Source organism: Stomoxys calcitrans, chromosome 3 (assembly GCF_963082655.1).
Source record: "Stomoxys calcitrans chromosome 3, idStoCalc2.1, whole genome shotgun sequence".
Classification (NCBI taxonomy): Eukaryota; Metazoa; Arthropoda; class Insecta; order Diptera; family Muscidae; genus Stomoxys; species Stomoxys calcitrans.
In genome coordinates this window covers 123,013,361-123,032,903 of record NC_081554.1, presented here as the reverse complement: position 1 = coordinate 123,032,903, position 19,543 = coordinate 123,013,361, and the positions used below count along the sequence as shown (strand labels likewise).

General features: G+C 37.2%; 1 protein-coding gene across 1 annotated transcript in view; it reads right to left on the bottom strand.

The window, feature by feature from the left end:
- The window catches only part of LOC106090682 (aquaporin-like), a 30,102-nt gene extending 15,598 nt beyond the window's left edge, over window positions 1–14,504 (bottom strand). Inside the window, exon 1 of the mRNA XM_059364950.1 lies at window positions 13,875–14,504. Within this exon, the coding sequence (XP_059220933.1) occupies window positions 13,875–13,890 (16 nt within the window). The 5' untranslated portion in view covers window positions 13,891–14,504. The remainder of the gene's footprint in view (window positions 1–13,874) is intronic.
- Window positions 14,505–19,543: the final 5,039 nt, after the last annotated feature.

The window sequence follows — 19,543 nt, the reverse complement described above, 5'->3', positions numbered from 1 at the left end:
ACTTGTGTTTTAAGCATGACTAAAAACACAAATCATTATTCATAATTCACTTTTTTGATTAAGCGAAAATTGCACATGTTAATATTTTAACATATTTGCAAAAATTAAAAAATTTTTAATTAAAACTTTTAAGCCACAATTAATTATACAATATAGAAGCTTTCGGCAAAGTTTTCATTGGAACTTGTTATTTCTACTACCTAACGCAAATAAAATCTTACTTTTATTTGATCTCCTTATATCTGATGCGTTGAAATAAATTTTCATAAAACAGGAAATGGAGAATAGTTTTTAAGAAAAACATACATGACTATTTCCAAATTTGTATGTAATAAATTAATGGTTATCATACGTTAAATTTGTACAAAATTCGTATTGGAACGCATAAGAATTTTCCTTATAATTATATTCAAAACATGCTGAAATTGAGTTCAGATATCCCAACTTCTTTAAAATTTCAACTAGATTTTAGGTCACTCGCATACACCTAAAATAAGGAATTGTGTATACCAAACGGGACCAAAAAAATATTAAGCGCCAAATTATGGCAAATTTTACAACCGTTTAATTTAATTTTCATTCATTTGGGGTTTACTTTTTTGAGAGTGGGAGCTATATTAAGTTATGAATCGATTCAGACCATATTTGACACGCATGATGAAGGTCATAGTAGTAGTGGTTTGCAAAATGTCTGTCAACTCAGAGAAGAATGCGCCCTCTAGGGGCTCAAGAAATGCAATCGAGAGGGCTAAATCAGGTCTAAGGGCATATATGATGGAGACCATATGAGAAGACATTGTGCAGAATTTCAGACAAATCGGATAAGACGTGCGTCTTATAGGAAGTCAAGAAATAAAGCCGGGTAATCAAGACTCAAGAAGTAATATCGGGTATGGGAGCCAGGGACGTAGCCAAAAATTATTTGATCTAAAGAAAAAAAATTTAACATTATTTGTTCTAAACACAAAATTTCACTAGATCTTTCTTTAATGGCAAACCCTAAAAATAAAAATTTGGTATCCAAATTTCGGATGGGGTACCTAGGGGGGCTGCCCCATCCTAAAACCTACCAAACATATATTTAGACCAATCACGACAATATGGGACTCAAATGAAAGGTATTTAGGATAAGAAAACGTATCTGATATCCCTAAAACACCCATAAATCGGACATATTTACCGACCATGGCAATATGAGACTCAAATGAAAGGTATTTGCGAGTATAATACGAATCTGATATCCAAATGTGGGACCACGTTTCTGGGGGTCCACCCCTTCCCCAAAACACCCCGCAAACTGGACTTATTTACTGACCATGGGTATATGGGGCTTAAATAAGAGGTATTTGAATGTAGAATACGCATCTGATATCCAAATATGGGACCAAGTGTTTGGGGGGCAGCCTCTCACCAAAAACATCCCCCAAAGGGGACAAATTTACGACCATAGCAATATGGGGCTCAAATGAAAGGTCTTTGGGAGTAAAGCACGAATTTGATATCAATATTCGGGAAACGTGTATATGGGGCCACGCACCCCCACAACACCACCCAAATAGTATTTTCTGACTATTGCAATATGAGGCTCAAATAAGGGGGTTTTTAAAGTGGAACACGAATCCGATATATATTTTCAACCAACTCACTGAGTGGCCGCCCATTCCCCAGAACACCCCCAAGCCGGTCATGTTTGCCGACTATGGAAATATGGGGCTCAAATTAAAGGTATGTGGGAGTAGACCACGTATCTGATATCAACATTGGGGGCCAACTGTCCCACCACGATAACAACCCCCAAATAGGACTAAATATTCATACTTTTTAGGACCAATACCCCAAACCGGACATATTTGCAGACTTTTGCAATAAGGAGTTCAAATAAATGATATGTGAGAATGGAGCACGTTGCTGATATATTTTCCGGACTTAGTGTTTGGGGGACCACTCCAATCCCCAAAACACCCCTAAATCGGGCATATTTATCGACCATATCAATGTGGAGCTTAAATGAAATGTATTGGGGGTCTACTCCTTTCCCCAAATACCCCCAAACAGCAATTTTTTACTGACCATTGCAATATGGGGCTCAAATAAAGGTATTTGGGAGTAGAATACGAATTTGATATCCAAATGTAGGACCATGTATTTAGGACATCACCCCTTTTTCAAAACACCCCCAAAGGGAAAAAATTTTTCGACCATGCCAATATGTGGCTCAAATGAAAGGTATTTGAGATTAGAAAACGAACTTGATAACCTATTTTGGGGCCATGTATTTGGGGGACGCCTCATCCTGTAAACTCTTAAGCTAATGGCAATATGGGGTTTTAATAAATGGTATTTGAGAGAAGAGCACGATGCTGATATTTTTTCAGGGCCAAGTATCTGGGGGACCACCTCTCTCCCGAAAACATCACTAAATCAGACATCATGAAAATATCGGGCTGAAATGAAATATTGTATTTCAAGAATGGAGAACACTTAACGTCCAATCATTAGTCAAATTAGCATGGTATTTCACTAAAAGATCTTTAATTGCGAAAATAAATATTCCAAGGAACCTTTTGTTCCATATCAAGTAAAAGAAGGCGCAGCAGAGCGGGCCCGGGTCAGCTAGTATTATATAAAAACAAAAGATGTTTTTCTTAAGGATAAAATTTTAATAAAATTATTACTAAAAACAAAATTTTAGTGAAATTTTTTCTAAATACAAAATTTCAGCGAAACATTCTCTTACGACAAAACGGAAGCCAGGGCCCGAACCCCTTAAAATTATTTTGTTTTTAAAAAAATTTCATTACAATTTTTTCTAAAAACAATATTTGATTTGAATTCTTCTAAAGACAGAATTTTAATTAAATGTTTTCTTCAACATTTAAACACTTTTTTCTAAAAATAAATTTATTTTTCAAAACTAAATTTAAATGTTTTTTTTTCTCTAAAGACCTCGAAATTATTTTTTGAAGCCTAAATTTCAATAAAATTTTTTGAAGACAAAATTTTAATACTTTTTTTCAGAATGTCAACTTTTTACCATGAAAAGATTTTGCGAATAATGATTTCCTTAAGTGTTATACATGTTAGAGTAAGTTTTATATTACACTTACATTTACCTCTAGGATGTTAAATATCAATTAGGGCATCTTGGGCAAGTTGAATGAAAAAACGATCTAGAGAATTTGCTTTTTGAGAATATTTGAAAATTTTTTTCTTTTTGAAGATTATCATTTATGAGGAGGACATAAAATAAATCAAATGAATACAATGCAATGATGTAGAAATTTAAGGACTTATAAGCCCATGATGCAAGTAATAAGCATACTAGCTGAAACGCGCCAGCTCCGCAGCACCTCCTTTTACTTTATATGGAAAAAATTATCCTTTGGATATTTATTTTCGACAATTAAAGAGCTTTTAGTGAAATACCATGCTACGAAAATAATGTATTCATATCGCTTGACTAACAGTAAAACAATATAAGTGCTTTTATCTGAATTCCATATGATCTTTATTGGACCACGAATTTGCTCGGAGGGTTTAATGCCATTCTAAAGACTTTATTTCCGCTCGGTATTCTCATGATGTCCGATTTAGGAATGTTTTCGGGGGAGAGGTGATCCCCAAGACACTTGGCCCTGAAAAAAATATCAGCATCGTGCTCTTCTCTTAAATACCATATATTTAAACCCCATATTGCCATAGGTTTAAGTAGAGTTTATGGGATGAGGCCCCCAAACACTTGGCCCCAAAATTGTTTATCAAATTAGTTTTCTAATCTCAAATACCTTTTACTTGAGGCACATATTGCCATGGTCGGCGAATGTTAACCCTTTGGGAGGTTTCCGGGGAAAGAGCGGTGCCTCAAATACATGGTCCCATATTTGGATATTCGTATTCTACTCCCAAATACATTTATTTGAACCTCATATTGCGATGGTCAGTAAATAATTGCTGTTTGTAGTCTATTTTGGGAAACCCAGAAAATTGGTCCCGAAAGTGGGTATCAATTTCGTGCTCCACTCCCCAATACCTTTCAAATGAACGCCACATTGACATGGTCAGAAAATATGCCTGATTTAGGGGTGTTTTGGGGAGTGGAGTGGTCCCCCAAACGCCAAGCCCTGAAAATATATCAGCATCGTGCTCTATTCTCATGTATCTATATATCATATATTTAAACCCCATATTGGCATTGGCCTCGAAATCAGATATCAAATTTGTTTTCTAATCTCAAATACCTTTGATTTAAACCCCTTTTGCAAAAGTCAGCAAATATGTCCGGTTTGGGGTATGGGTCCCAAAAACTATCAATATCGGGCTCCACTGTCTTGAAGGCCCAAATTGCCTTGGTGAGCAATTACGTACTATTTGGGGTTTGCTTTGGCGATGGGAAGTCCCCTAGACAGTTAGTCCCGAATGTTGATATCAGATTCGTGGTCTACTCTCAAATACCATCCATTTGAGCCCCATATTTCCATAGTCGGCAAACATGACCGGTTTGGTAGTGTTTTGGGGGATGGGGCGGCTATTTATTGACTTGGCCTTTAATTTATATATCATATTCGTGTTCTACTTTAAAATACGTTTTATTTGAGCCCCATATTGCAATGGTGAGCAAATACTTCCTATATGTGTGGTGTTATGGGTCCCATAGACACTTTCCTGGTGGGGGGGGGGGGGGGGGGGGGGGCGCCCCACCCCTAAAACCTACAAAATATATATATAGACCAATCACGACAATTTAGGACTCAAATGAAAGGTATTTAAGATTAGAAAACGTAAGTGTTTGGGGAACCACCCCAACCCCCAAAATAACCCTAAATCGGACATATTTACCCAGCATGGCAATATGAGACTCAAATGAAAGGTATTTGCGAGTATAATACGAATTTGATATCCAAATGTGGTACCAAGTTTCTGAGGGTCCACCCCTTCCCCAAAACACCCCTTCCCCAAAACACCCCCAAACATGACTTATTTACTGACCATGGCAATATGGGGCTTAAATAGAAGCTATTTGAGTGTAGAATACGTATCTGATATCCAAATGTGGGACCAAGTATTTGGGAGGCCATTCCTCCCCAAAAACATCCCCTAAAGAGGACAAATTTACGACCACAGCAATAATGAAATGTCTTTGGGTGTATAGCACTGATTTGATATCAATATTCAGGAAAGGATCTATGGGACCCATAACACCACACATATAGGAAGTATTTGCTCACCATTGCAATATGGGGCTCAAATAAAACGTATTTTAAAGTAGAACACGAATATGATATATAAATTAAAGGCCAAGTCAATAAATAGCCGCCCAGGCGCCCCACCCCTAAAACCTACAAAATATATATATAGACCAATCACGACAATTTAGGACTCAAATGAAAGGTATTTAAGATTAGAAAACGTAAGTGTTTGGGGAACCACCCCAACCCCCAAAATAACCCTAAATCGGACATATTTACCCAGCATGGCAATATGAGACTCAAATGAAAGGTATTTGCGAGTATAATACGAATTTGATATCCAAATGTGGTACCAAGTTTCTGAGGGTCCACCCCTTCCCCAAAACACCCCTTCCCCAAAACACCCCTTCCCCAAAACACCCCCAAACATGACTTATTTACTGACCATGGCAATATGGGGCTTAAATAGAAGCTATTTGAGTGTAGAATACGTATCTGATATCCAAATGTGGGACCAAGTATTTGGGAGGCCATTCCTCCCCAAAAACATCCCCTAAAGAGGACAAATTTACGACCACAGCAATAATGAAATGTCTTTGGGTGTATAGCACTGATTTGATATCAATATTCAGGAAAGGATCTATGGGACCCATAACACCACACATATAGGAAGTATTTGCTCACCATTGCAATATGGGGCTCAAATAAAACGTATTTTAAAGTAGAACACGAATATGATATATAAATTAAAGGCCAAGTCAATAAATAGCCGCCCCATCCCCCAAAACACTACCAAACCGGTCATGTTTGCCGACTATGGAAATATGGGGCTCAAATGGATGGTATTTGAGAGTAGACCACGAATCTGATATCAACATTCGGGTCTAACTGTCTAGGGGACTTCCCATCGCCAAAGCAAACCCCAAATAGTACGTAATTGCTCACCAAGGCAATTTGGGCCTTCAAGACAGTGGAGCCCGATATTGATAGTTTTTGGGACCCATACCCCAAACCGGACATATTTGCTGACTTTTGCAAAAGGGGTTTAAATCAAAGGTATTTGAGATTAGAAAACAAATTTGATATCTGATTTCGAGGCCAATGCCAATATGGGGTTTAAATATATGATATATAGATACATGAGAATAGAGCACGATGCTGATATATTTTCAGGGCTTGGCGTTTGGGGGACCACTCCACTCCCCAAAACACCCCTAAATCAGGCATATTTTCTGACCATGTCAATGTGGCGTTCATTTGAAAGGTATTGGGGAGTGGAGCACGAAATTGATACCCACTTTCGGGACCAATTTTCTGGGTTTCCCAAAATAGACTGCAAACAGCAATTATTTACTGACCATCGCAATATGAGGTTCAAATAAATGTATTTGGGAGTAGAATACGAATATCCAAATATGGGACCATGTATTTGAGGCACCGCTCTTTCCCCGGAAACCTCCCAAAGGGTTAACATTCGCCGACCATGGCAATATGTGCCTCAAGTAAAAGGTATTTGAGATTAGAAAACTAATTTGATAAACAATTTTGGGGCCAAGTGTTTGGGGGCCTCATCCCATAAACTCTACTTAAACCTATGGCAATATGGGGTTTAAATATATGGTATTTAAGAGAAGAGCACGATGCTGATATTTTTTTCAGGGCCAAGTGTCTTGGGGATCACCTCTCCCCCGAAAACATTCCTAAATCGGACATCATGAGAATACCGAGCGGAAATAAAGTCTTTAGAATGGCATTAAACCCTCCGAGCAAATTCGTGGTCCAATAAAGATCATATGGAATTCAGATAAAAGCACTTATATTGTTTTACTGTTAGTCAAGCGATATGAATACATTATTTTCGTAGCATGGTATTTCACTAAAAGCTCTTTAATTGTCGAAAATAAATATCCAAAGGATAATTTTTTCCATATAAAGTAAAAGGAGGTGCTGCGGAGCTGGCGCGTTTCAGCTAGTATGCTTATTACTTGCATCATGGGCTTATAAGTCCTTAAATTTCTACATCATTGCATTGTATTCATTTGATTTATTTTATGTCCTCCTCATAAATGATAATCTTCAAAAAGAAAAAAATTTTCAAATATTCTCAAAAAGCAAATTCTCTAGATCGTTTTTTCATTCAACTTGCCCAAGATGCCCTAATTGATATTTAACATCCTAGAGGTAAATGTAAGTGTAATATAAAACTTACTCTAACATGTATAACACTTAAGGAAATCATTATTCGCAAAATCTTTTCATGGTAGAAAGTTTTTCTTGAAAGAAAATTCCAGAAGTATAGATGGAACATTTTTTAAAAAGTCTCACTTTCAAATCACCGATCAAAGACTACAGATTATTACATTTCGACGAGGACAAACGCTGATTTCTATTGACTGAAAGGTTTCGATCATTGAAATTGACCTATTTCTTTCTTTTAGAAAAAATAATTAAAAGGAACCCTGGCCAAACAACATTTTGTCTTTACAAAATATTTCATCAAGGCTTTGTCGTTAGAAAAAAAATTGTTGACATTCTGAAAAAAGTATTAAAATTTTGTCTTCAGAAAATTTTATTGAAATTTAGGCTTTAAAAAATAATTTCGAGGTCTTTAGAGAAAAAAACATTTAAATTTAGTTTTGAAAAATAAATTTATTTTTAGAAAAAAATGTTTAATGTTTCTAAAGAAAACATTTAATTAAAATTCTGTCTTTAGAAGAATCCAAATCAAATATTGTTTTTAGAAAAAATTGTAATGAAATTTTTTTAAAAAAAAAAAAAATAATTTTAAGGGGTTCGGGCCCTGGCTTCCGTTTTGTCGTAAGAGAATGTTACGCTGAAAATTTGTATTTAGAAAAAATTTCATTAAAATTTTGTTTTTAGTAAGAATTTTATTAAAATTTTGTCCTTAAGAAAAACATGTTTTGTTTTTATATAATACTAGCTGACCCGGGCCCGTTCTGCTGCACCTTCTTTTACTTGATATGGAACAAAAGGTTCCTTGAAATATTTATTTTCGCAATTAAAGATCTTTTAGTGAAATACCATGCTCATTTGACTAATGATTGGATGTTAAGTGTTCTCCATTCTTGAAATACAATATTTCATTTCAGCCCGATATGTTCATGATGTCTGATTTAGTGATGTTTTCGGGAGAGAGGTGGTCCCCCAGATACTTGGCCCTGAAAAAATATCAGCATCGTGCTCTTCTCTCAAATACCATTTATTAAAACCCCATATTGCCATTAGCTTAAGAGTTTACAGGATGAGGCGTCCCCCAAATACATGGCCCCAAAATAGGTTATCAAGTTCGTTTTCTAATCTCAAATACCTTTCATTTGAGCCACATATTGGCATGGTCGAAAAATTTTTTCCCTTTGGGGGTGTTTTGAAAAAGGGGTGATGTCCTAAATACATGGTCCTACATTTGGATATCAAATTCGTATTCTACTCCCAAATACCTTTATTTGAGCCCCATATTGCAATGGTCAGTAAAAAATTGCTGTTTGGGGGTATTTTGGGAGGAGTAGACCCCCAATACATTTCATTTAAGCTCCACATTGATATGGTCGGTAAATATGCCCGATTTAGGGGTGTTTTGGGGATTGGAGTGGTCCCCCAAACACTAAGTCCGGAAAATATATCAGCAACGTGCTCCATTCTCACATATTATTTATTTGAACCCCATATTGCCATTGCCTTAAAAATTGGATATCAAATTCGTTTTCTAATCTCATTTAAACTCCTTATTGCAAAAGTCTGCAAATATGTCCGGTTTGGGGTATTGGTCCTAAAAAGTATGAATATTCAGTCCTATTTGGGGGTTGTTATCGTGGTGGGACAGTTGGCCCCCAATGTTGATATCAGATACGTGGTCTACTCCCACATACCTTTAATTTGAGCCCCATATTTCCATAGTCGGCAAACATGACCGGCTTGGGGGTGTTTTGGGGAATGGGCGGCCACTCAGTGAGTTGGTTGAAAATATATATCGGATTCGTGTTCCACTTTAAAAACCCCCTTATTTGAGCCTCATATTGCAATAGTCAGAAAATACTATTTGGGTGGTGTTGTGGGGGTGCGTGGCCCCATATACACGTTTCCCGAATATTGATATCAAATTCGTGCTTTACTCCCAAAGACCTTTCATTTGAGCCCCATATTGCTATGGTCGTAAATTTGTCCCCTTTGGGGGATGTTTTTGGTGAGAGGCTGCCCCCCAAACACTTGGTCCCATATTTGGATATCAGATTCGTATGGGGGTGGGGTGGGGCGGCCCCCCGGTACCCCATTCGAAATTTGGATACCAAATTGTTGCTTTTAGGTTACTATAAAAGAGCACACAAAATTTCTCTTCAATCGCATCACCCATCTCCGAGATGTGGCGTTTCTGAATATTAGGGTGAGGGGGATAGTCCCCCCCCCTTCAGATATCAAAAAAGTTAGTACCCTATTTTCACCACGGGATCATTATGCACCATTTCAAGAAAATCGGTTCAGCCGAATTTCTTGAAATTTCTTGAAATAAAATCCTGGCTAATGGGAACTATATCAAAACATGGACAAATATGGCCCATTTACTATCCCAACCGACCTACACTAATAGGAAGTATTTGTGCAAAATTTCAAGCGCCTAGCTTTACTCCTTCGAAAGAAAGCGTGCTTTCTACAGACAGACTGATGGGCATGGCAAGATCGACTTAAAATGTCAGGACGATCAAGAATATATATTCATTATTGGGTCTTAGACCAATATTTCGATGTGTTACAAACGGAATAACGATGTTAGTATACTCCCATTTTATGGTTGAGGGTATAAAAATGTGTAGGATAACTGAATTTGCCTGAATTCATTTTCCAATAGAGCGTTTAAACTCCTGTTTGCACTGCTCAATAAAACTGGATTTTAAACAGATGGTTGAGCCATTACAACAGGTTTAAATGAGCATTGTGTAGTTTAATTCAAATTAAAAATTCAAAAAAAAAATCCTTTGAAAGCACCATTACATCTTCTAATTTAACACAAGTGTTAAATGTTACGAAAGATTTCACCATTGATGTTTTTATATAGAAATATATGTAACTTATTTTATATATAAAAATCAATTTGTGTTTGTTTGTAGGTTTGTTTGTGGGTTTGTTTGTTTGTTTGTATGTTTGTGTGTTCCTTATAGACTCAGAAACGGCTGAACCGATTTTCTTGAAATTTTCACAGATGGTGCATAATGATCCCGTGGTGAAAATAGGGTACTACATTTTTTGATATCTGAAGGCGGGGGCGGACCCTTCCCCTTACCCTAATTTTCAGAAACGCCAGATCTCGGAGATGGGTGGTGCGATTTAAGCGAAATTTTGTGTGCTCTCATATAGTACCCTAAAAATAAAAATTTGGTATCCAAATTTCGGATGGGGTACGTAGGGGGCCGCACAACCCTAAAACCTACCAAACATATATTTACACCAATCACGTCAATATTGGACTCAAATGAAAGGTATTTATTATAAGAAAACGTATCTTATAACCAATTGTCGGACCAAGTGTTAGAACGACCACCCCAACCTCCAAAACACCCCTAAATCAGACTTATTTACCGACCATGGCAATATAGGACTCAAATGAAAGTTATTTACGAGTAAAATACGAATCTTATATCCAAATGTGGGACCACGTTTATGGGGGTCCATCCCTTCCCCAAACAGGACTTATTTACTGACCATGGGACTATGGGGCTTTAATAAAAGGTATTTGAGTGTAGAATTTGAATCTGATATCCAAATATGGGACCAAGTGTTTGGGGGCCGCTTTTACGGCCATAGCAATATGGGACTCAAATGAAAGGTCTTTGGGAGTAAAGCACGAATCTGATATCAATATTCGGGAAAAGTGTCTATGGGGCCACCCCACCCCCACAACACTACTCAAATAGGAAGTATTTGCTGACTATTGCAATATGAGGGTTATTAGAGTAGAACACGAATACGATATATATTTTCAAGCCCAACTCACTGAGTGGCCGCCCAGCCCCCAAAACCCCCCCCAAGCCGGTCATGCTTGCCGACTATGGAAATATGGGGCTCAAATTAAAGGTATTTGGGAGTAGACCGCGTATCTGATATCAACTTTAGGGACCAACTGTCTAGGGGACGTTCCACCATCATAACAACCCCCAAAGACAATTTGGATCTTAAAGAGAGTGGGGTATTGTCCTAAATACTTATAGTTTTTAGGGACAATACCCCAAACCGCACATATTCGCTGACTTTTGCAATACGGAGTTTAAATGAGATTTGAAAACGAATTTGATATCCAATTTTGGGGCCAATGGCAATATGGGGTTCAAATGAATCATATATAGAAATATGAGAATAGAAGGAAGGAATAGGAAGTATTTGCTGACTATTGCAATATGAGGCTCAAATAAGAGGAATATTAGAGTCCGATATATATTTTCAAGGCCAACTCACTGAGTTGCCGCCCATCCCCCAAAACACCCCCAAGCCGGTCATGTTGCCGACTATGGAAATATGGGGCTCAAATTAAAGATATTTGGGAGTAGACCACGTATCTGATATCAACATCAACGTCCCATCACCATAACAACCCCCAAATAGGACGTATATGCTCACCAAGACATTTTGGTTCTTAAAGAGAGTTGAACTAACTATTTATAGTTTTTAGGGGCAATACCCAAAACCGGACATATTTGCCGACTTTTGCAATATGAGTTTAAATGAGATTAGAAAACGAACTTGATATCCAATTTTGATATAAATGGCAATATGGGGTTCAAATAAATTATATATAGATATATGAGAATAGAGCACGTTGCTGATATATTTTCCGGGCTTAGTGTTTGGGGGACCACCCCAATCCCCAAAACACCCCTAAATCGGGCATATTTAGCGATCATGTCAATGTAGAGCCTAAATGAAAGGTATTGGGGGGTAGAGCAAGAATTGATACCCACTTTCGGGACAAATTTTCTGGGGTCTACCCCTTTCCCTAAATACCCCACAAACAGCAATTTTTTAGAATACGAATTTGATATCCAAATGTAGACCATGTATTTAGGGCATCACCCATTCCCCAAAACACCCCCCAAAGGGTAAAAATGTTTTGGACCATGCCAATATGTGGCTCAAATTAAAGGTATTTGAGATTAGAGAACGAATTTGGTAACCTATTTTGGGGCCATGTGTTTGTGGAAGCCTCATCGTATAAACTCCCCTAAACCAATGGCAATATTGGTTTAAAAAAATGGTATTTGAAAGAAGAGCACAATGCTTATATTTTTCAGGGCCAAGTGTCTGGGGGACCACCTCACCCCCGAAAACACCCCTAAATCAAATATCATGAGAATATCGGGCTGAAATAAAGTATTTTAAGAATGGAGTACACCTTACATCCAAACTTAAATTCGTAGACCAATAAAGATCAAATAGGATTCAGATAAAAGCACTTATATTGTTAAACTGTTAGTCAAGCAATATACTATTTTCGTAGCATGGTATTTCGCTAAAAGCTCTTTACTTGTCGAAAATAGATATTCCAAGGAAACTTTTGTTCCATATAAAGTCAAAGAAGGCGCAGCGGAGCGGGCCCGGGTCAGCTAGTGTGTCATAAAAATGCTTTCCAATTTGCTATATTGTCCGATGTTATAGATATGTCAAACACAATATATGCTTCCACAACATTGTTGGACTTCTTTGAGGGACCTAATTACTCTGATATTTCATACCAAGAAAAATTACAAGTTGGCGGAATACAAGAGGACCTAGTAACTGATGGGACGAAAATGCACAAGAAGAGACAGATAACACTAATGGCATTACGTTTGCAATTATAAAAAAATTAAATGAATAGCTTTTTGTTGACGGAGAACAAAAATGTGGTAAAACCTACGCATTAAATCCCTGAAGCTTTTATTTCAGGAAAAAACTTTGAAGGGCACAAGGTACTTTGAGGGGGACAAGGTACTTATTAATGAATAAATAATTATTTTTGAAAAAAATTGAATAACGGTTGTTTTGTGATCAGATCTCGTAAATACTACATATAAATATTATTACATAAAAGTGTACAACAATATGCAATTTTTGCTTAAAAATACGTCTAGGACCATTAAAAAATTTTACTCCATTATCCAGAAAAATTGATTTTCCATAATGCCCCGGGCCCCGAGTTTCCCGGATAAAAACTGTAGAAAATTCTTAAATAAACATATCTGTAAATTAACAAATTATGAAAAGGTTCCGTCAAAAAGATAATGAATTTTAATTTTATATCAGCAAGCTCAGATCTCAGGCTGGTGAATTTCGTATCACGAAATAAATTTTGTACAATTCGGGTACAGTGATGCATGTTTGTATCAAAAAAAAAAAAGAAAACGGAAAATATTGGTAACATATAAAGGATATGCATCAGATTTATCATTGTATATCTCCAAAACTACCTTTTAAACACCCTCAACTAAAAAGTCGAAAATTTTGCGTGAAACACTTAAGAATCCAACCAACGGTGAGTACGTCAAACATACATCCACTCAAATGTATCACCTTTTCTATGGATGACAATTTATATATTCAGTTTCATACCCAATTCTATATGGAGTCCATTTGCAATTATGTAATAAATGTTAAATTGTTAAAAGTGTCATTATCTACATGACTTGGCACTATACACGGACTCACCTGCTTTTTCCACCATTTTATATTAGATTAGAATTTTAGGAGACAATAAATGCTTAAATTATACCAACAAATTTTATTGGTAAATGTTTTTTTTTTTTAAATATTAACTGTTGTCTTTAAATTGAATCTCAATTTAAAGTAGAGAAGAACATATTCTAGGTCCACTGTTTTGTGTAGTTTAGTTTATTGTACGTATGTTAACAAATTTTTAAAATTAAAGGACTTAATTTTGAATGGCGATCTTAAAACGGTCTTTTCACACAGCCTGTTCAATCACAAATAGCACTTAAAATCAGCATTGAATTGCAAAAGGTGTTCGCACAGTACAAATTGCCCAATGAAGTCAAAACATTAAAATCAAGTCACAAATGAGATTTTAATTTCACTTTGATCAAAAATGATTGATATGATGAACAATTGACAATTTTTAATAACTACAGCAGCAACAGCATAGTACAACAAACAGAGTAACGCACAACGGCAATAATTACGATGTCGGTGGTGGAGGCGGAGGCAAACGGCAAAGTAGTACTAGTGGACGACATTGATGAAACAGAAAACGAAAGTACATTTCATATAAATCTTGACTGTTTTTGTTTATCTGGCGAATTGTTTTTTTAAGATTTTTTTTTTTTTGAATTATTGTACTTGTTTCAATCTCTTGAATGACTCCCAATGCGAATCTATTTATTTATTTTTGAAAAAAGAAACACAAACAAAATTCATACGCTTTCATTTGTGCTGAGCACCACGATGATGATGTTGGCGATGATTATGAATGGTTACACTTGAGTAAAACAAAAAAAATTGAATCGAACTTCAATAGTTTTGCACTTGTATTATCGAAAACCTCTGTCTGCCGGTCGATCCGCCCGTGTATCGTTGTTGTTCGCTTGACTCTGTTAGAAGCAGTGCTTGCGCTCGAATTCGGTCAATTTGCTTGTGGAGTTGTTTACCCGAACACTGTTAAGTGTCTAATAGATGCTCTAAAACTTTTGCCAATAACTAAAATATGTTATTTTTCCCCTTTTGTTTGTTTGCCGGGGTGTTTTTCGAAAACCGTATTCAAGTACCCTTAATGGTACGTACCATAAAAGCTATGAAGCTCTGCATACAATGAATGAATGGTTGTTGATGATATTGCCGTGCTAGGTGATAGCCTGTGGCAGTAGTAAGTGAATATTTCAAGGCGCACACATTCTCTCCTCTCCTCTTCTCTATTTCGAAATGATAAATAATATGCTAAAATACTGAATAGACATGATATGCGCTAGTGGTTGGTAATCAAATGTTTGTGGCAAGTACTATTACCAAATAGCAAAAGCTCAAAACCCTACAACAAAAGGGTGCTTAATACGAATGACAATTATTAAGAGACATCAGATACATTTGCAAATGCATACATTTTGTGGAGCATCGGAAAAACATTTGAAAACACCGAAATTCGTTTCATCGAACCTGGCATCACTTTATCTGCCTTTCGACTCTCCGAAAGGCAGGTAAAGTGATGCCAGGTATGCTCCACCGTCTCCCTGTCTCATCACTGTTGCATCCGACGTTGACAACTCTGGGGAAAATATATTATTAAAATTTTTATGACAAATAACGCTGGTCCTCGGCCGAGTACCAGTGTTAGGATAGAATAATTGGTAGTTCATATGAAACTTTGATCTGTGTCGTCCATGGCTCCTGCATTTAGGCAATACGAATCTTGCCCTTGCTGATTTTTTCCATCAGAGCGTGTGTAGCAGTCTCGCTCCGGTGGAGGTTTATCTGGATTACCTCAATCATTGGTCCTCCAGTAAAAAGGTATCTTCGGAGTAGATGATGATCTCATCGTCTGCTCCCTGTTCTTTAGACTGCATTGACTTTCCTGTCACTGCACTGCCTGATGTCATCGTATTAGGTTCTTTGCCTATCCCAGTCTTCCGACTCTTTATAAAGTCGGTAATGATTCCATCGTCGGGTGTATTGAGTTTTCATTCCCTGTACTGCCTGATGTTTCAATACTAGGATCTTTGCCTATTTTTATCATCCAAATCTTAAATAAATGTGCTTCTTGGGAGTAGGTGATGGTACCATCATCGGCTCCCTGTTCGTAAGGTTTCATTGAAACTCCTGTCGCTGCGCTGCCTAATGTTTCATTATTAGGATCTTTACCTATCCCAGTATTCCGAATCTTGAAGTCGGTAATGGGTCCGTCGTCGGGTTCCTGTTTGGTAGGCTGTGTTGGATCGCTCGCCACTGCACTGCCTGATATTTTAATATTAGGATTTTTGGCTTATCCTAGTCTTTCCAATATTGAGAGAGGCCGTGATTGTCATGTTGTCAGCCCACTGTTCGTTGGGCGGTGTTGGGTCACCTGCCACTGCAAGGCCTGATGTCTCAAAATGAGAATTTCTTCCTATCCTAGTCTTCCCAATCTTGAAAAAGACAGCTTTGCTCCCGTAGTGCGCCATGGCTTTAGTCTTAGCCAAACTTGTCACGAAGACTTGATCAAAGCCAACCACACAGTGTAAAGATGTCCCCTCTATACTCGAGCTCATCATTTGTATGGGTGGACCATCTACAGAGTTCCACACATCTTCGGAAATCGGATCGTTAACCAGATCCTCCACTTGGCACCGATGATCTGGTGAAATCCTACCGGATGCACTGCCGATATTGACGACTGCATAAGTCAGTTCATCTCTGTTGTGCTTCCTTGCCACTCTGGCGTAAGAGGGAAGCTCCTCACCATTCTCAGCGATTATCTTTCCCTTTCGTGATGGCTGTGACCTCAGTTTGGAAGTCACAGTCCTCCATGAAGACTCAGGGGCCGTGCGCTCTTCCTTCGTTCCTGTTCCGTCTTTGTCTACCTCCGCAGGACACTGTCTGGAGTTTCCATTGCGGGATGGCTGGCTTTGTTTTCCCCAGAGTACATTAAAGCGGCGGATCTTTTTCTTCTTCAGAATTTTAGCATTGTTAAGCTCTTCGGGAGATCTGATTCTTTTTCCAGCTTACGTAGAAGTGCTTTCGCCCGATTGCGCTGCCGGTACATACTTCTCTGTCTCCTTCGTCGTGCATCGGATAGCTTCTCGGTCTGCTTGTAAGTTTAGCAAAGCCATCGCTCCCTACTGCTGTCATCCCGATGCCCTCATCTCTCGACTCGGCTGCGATGACTGTTTCATTGACACCGCCACTGTCTCTATCCGAGGCAGAAACACCATCTTAACTTAAAGGCTAGAGACGAAATGGGCATCCCTCTGGATTATCCGTCACTTTCTCATTAATAAGTCTGACGACTTGAGCATTACTTTCGACGCCACCACCGCTACTACTCCAAACAGCTTTAAAATTTTTTCGTAATAGGTAGTACCTATTCCGAGATACGGATATATATTTTTTTTCTTTGAGGAGCGAAATAAAAACACGTCCGCTCCACTCAACGGTTGCAATACACTTCTTGAGCCCTTAGAAGCCTCAATTTTCATCCAATTTGGAACAAAGACTTGAGTTATGACTTCCAACATCCATGCCTAGTATGACAGATATAGCCCCCATATAAACCGATCCCCGGATTTGCTTTGGCAGAAGTTATGCCCAAAAACCTATCTATGATTTACAACATCAGTGCCAAGTTTTACTCGAATCGTCCAATATGGTGATATAGGTCCCCCTAAGTACCGATATGACTTCTTGAGGTCAAAATAATTCAAATACAAACTCTGTTAATAAGGATACCTTTTTAGCGGAATCTATGGTGGTGGGTTCTCAAGATTCGGCCCAGCCGAACTGAGCACGCTTTTACTTGTTTGGATTTAACTGTTCTATCTTACCAAGTTTTCTTTTAATTGTATCTTGTATTTATTACCCGATATCGCTAAAATTTGGCATAATGACTTGTGTTAATATTTTTGATATCCGTGCCGATTATAGGGCACTACGAAATAGTCTTCAATGAAATAACCTCCAATAAAATATTTTTAAATGGAATAACCTCCAAAGCAAAACAAAAAATGAAATAACTCCCAAATGTAATTTGGGAATATTTCATCTTTTCGTTTTTATTTCGTCGACAATGTTTGGACATTATTTCATTATAAAACAATTCCCATGTAAAGAAATTTAACTCAAAAACAAAATTGGGGATTATTTCATTCTTTTTCGGGAATTCATTTGTTTAAAAATTGAATATTTAATTAGTCGTTACAAAATTCATTACTAAAAATACCGGTTTAGTTTATTTTCGAGTTCAACAAAGGTATTGGAGTAACATTTCTGCCTATTTGTATAAATGCAAAGTTAAACCTGACCATTTTGGTCAGCTGTTTTTCTAAATGACTTAAGAATTAAGAATGGGACTTAAGAATGGAAATTGAACACAAATATCAATAAAATAAAAATATTTCAGCAAAATTTAAAGAAGACAGTTAAAATCATTTGAATTTTATATTATTTCTGATAGATAGTTGGCCGGACATAGTTACGCACAAAAAATATATCTCTATATTTGGCCGATTAAACATGGTATTGACTTATAAAAAAACTCTTCAAACAAGGTGTTAATTGCTTTACTAATTTTTGACATAGAAATTAGATTCTCTTTGGTATCACTGTAAGTGCTTGGTAAACAAGGCATAGGTTAGGTTAGGTTGAAAAGAGGGTACAGATATTAATCCGCCCCATGCCACTATGGACATACACCTAAGCCATTAATCGGCTTGTTGTGCGCTCTAAAAACTATCTAAAACTAAACAAGGTATACGTTGAACATATTTTTATTTGAACTATTAAATAGCAATAGTATAAATTGTGTATTAATCTAGACTATATTGTGTTCCCATTCACACATACGTAATGCGTAAAGAAGTGCGAATGAGTCAAATATGTCTAGCTTCTATCACATGCAGACACAAAGTGGCGTGGCTAAACAAAAAAAAAAAAAAAAAGACAAGTAAAAGCGTGCTTAGTTCGGCCAGGCCTAATCTTGGGAACCCACCACCATGGATTCTGCTAAAAATGTATGCAAACTAAATTTAGTTGAAGGGCATAATTTAGTTCTATATACCAAGCTTCTGTTAAGCCAGGGCCATATTAAAGCTTCTGCGGACGGACATGGCTAGATCGACTCAGAATGTCGAGACGATCCATAATATATATATTTTATGGGGTCGCAGATCAATATTTTAAGGTGTTACAAACGGAATGACTAGATTAGTCATCCTATGGAGGTGGGTATAAAAATATCAAGGAAAATGTGTTTTTTATACCCACCACCATTGGATGGGGGTATATTCACTTAGTCATTCTCTTTGTAACACATCGAAAAGTCCATTTCAGACCCTACAAAGTATATATGATTCTGATTAAAAATTGAGGTATTGAGTTGAAATTTTGCACAGACTCGTATTTCTTCCATATACAAGTTAAGTTCTTGAATGAGCCAAATCGAACCATATTTGGATATAGCTTCCATATAGACCGATCTGGCGATTTAAGGTCTTAAGCCTGCAAAAGGCGCATTGTTTGTTCGATTTGGCTGAAATTTGAAAAAAGAAGTTATAGTAGGGTCCCCGATATTCAAAAATTGAATATGACCCATATCATTTCATATAGCTGCCATATAGATGGTCCATATTGGACAATATTTAGATATATCTGCCATATAGACAGATCTACCGTTTGAG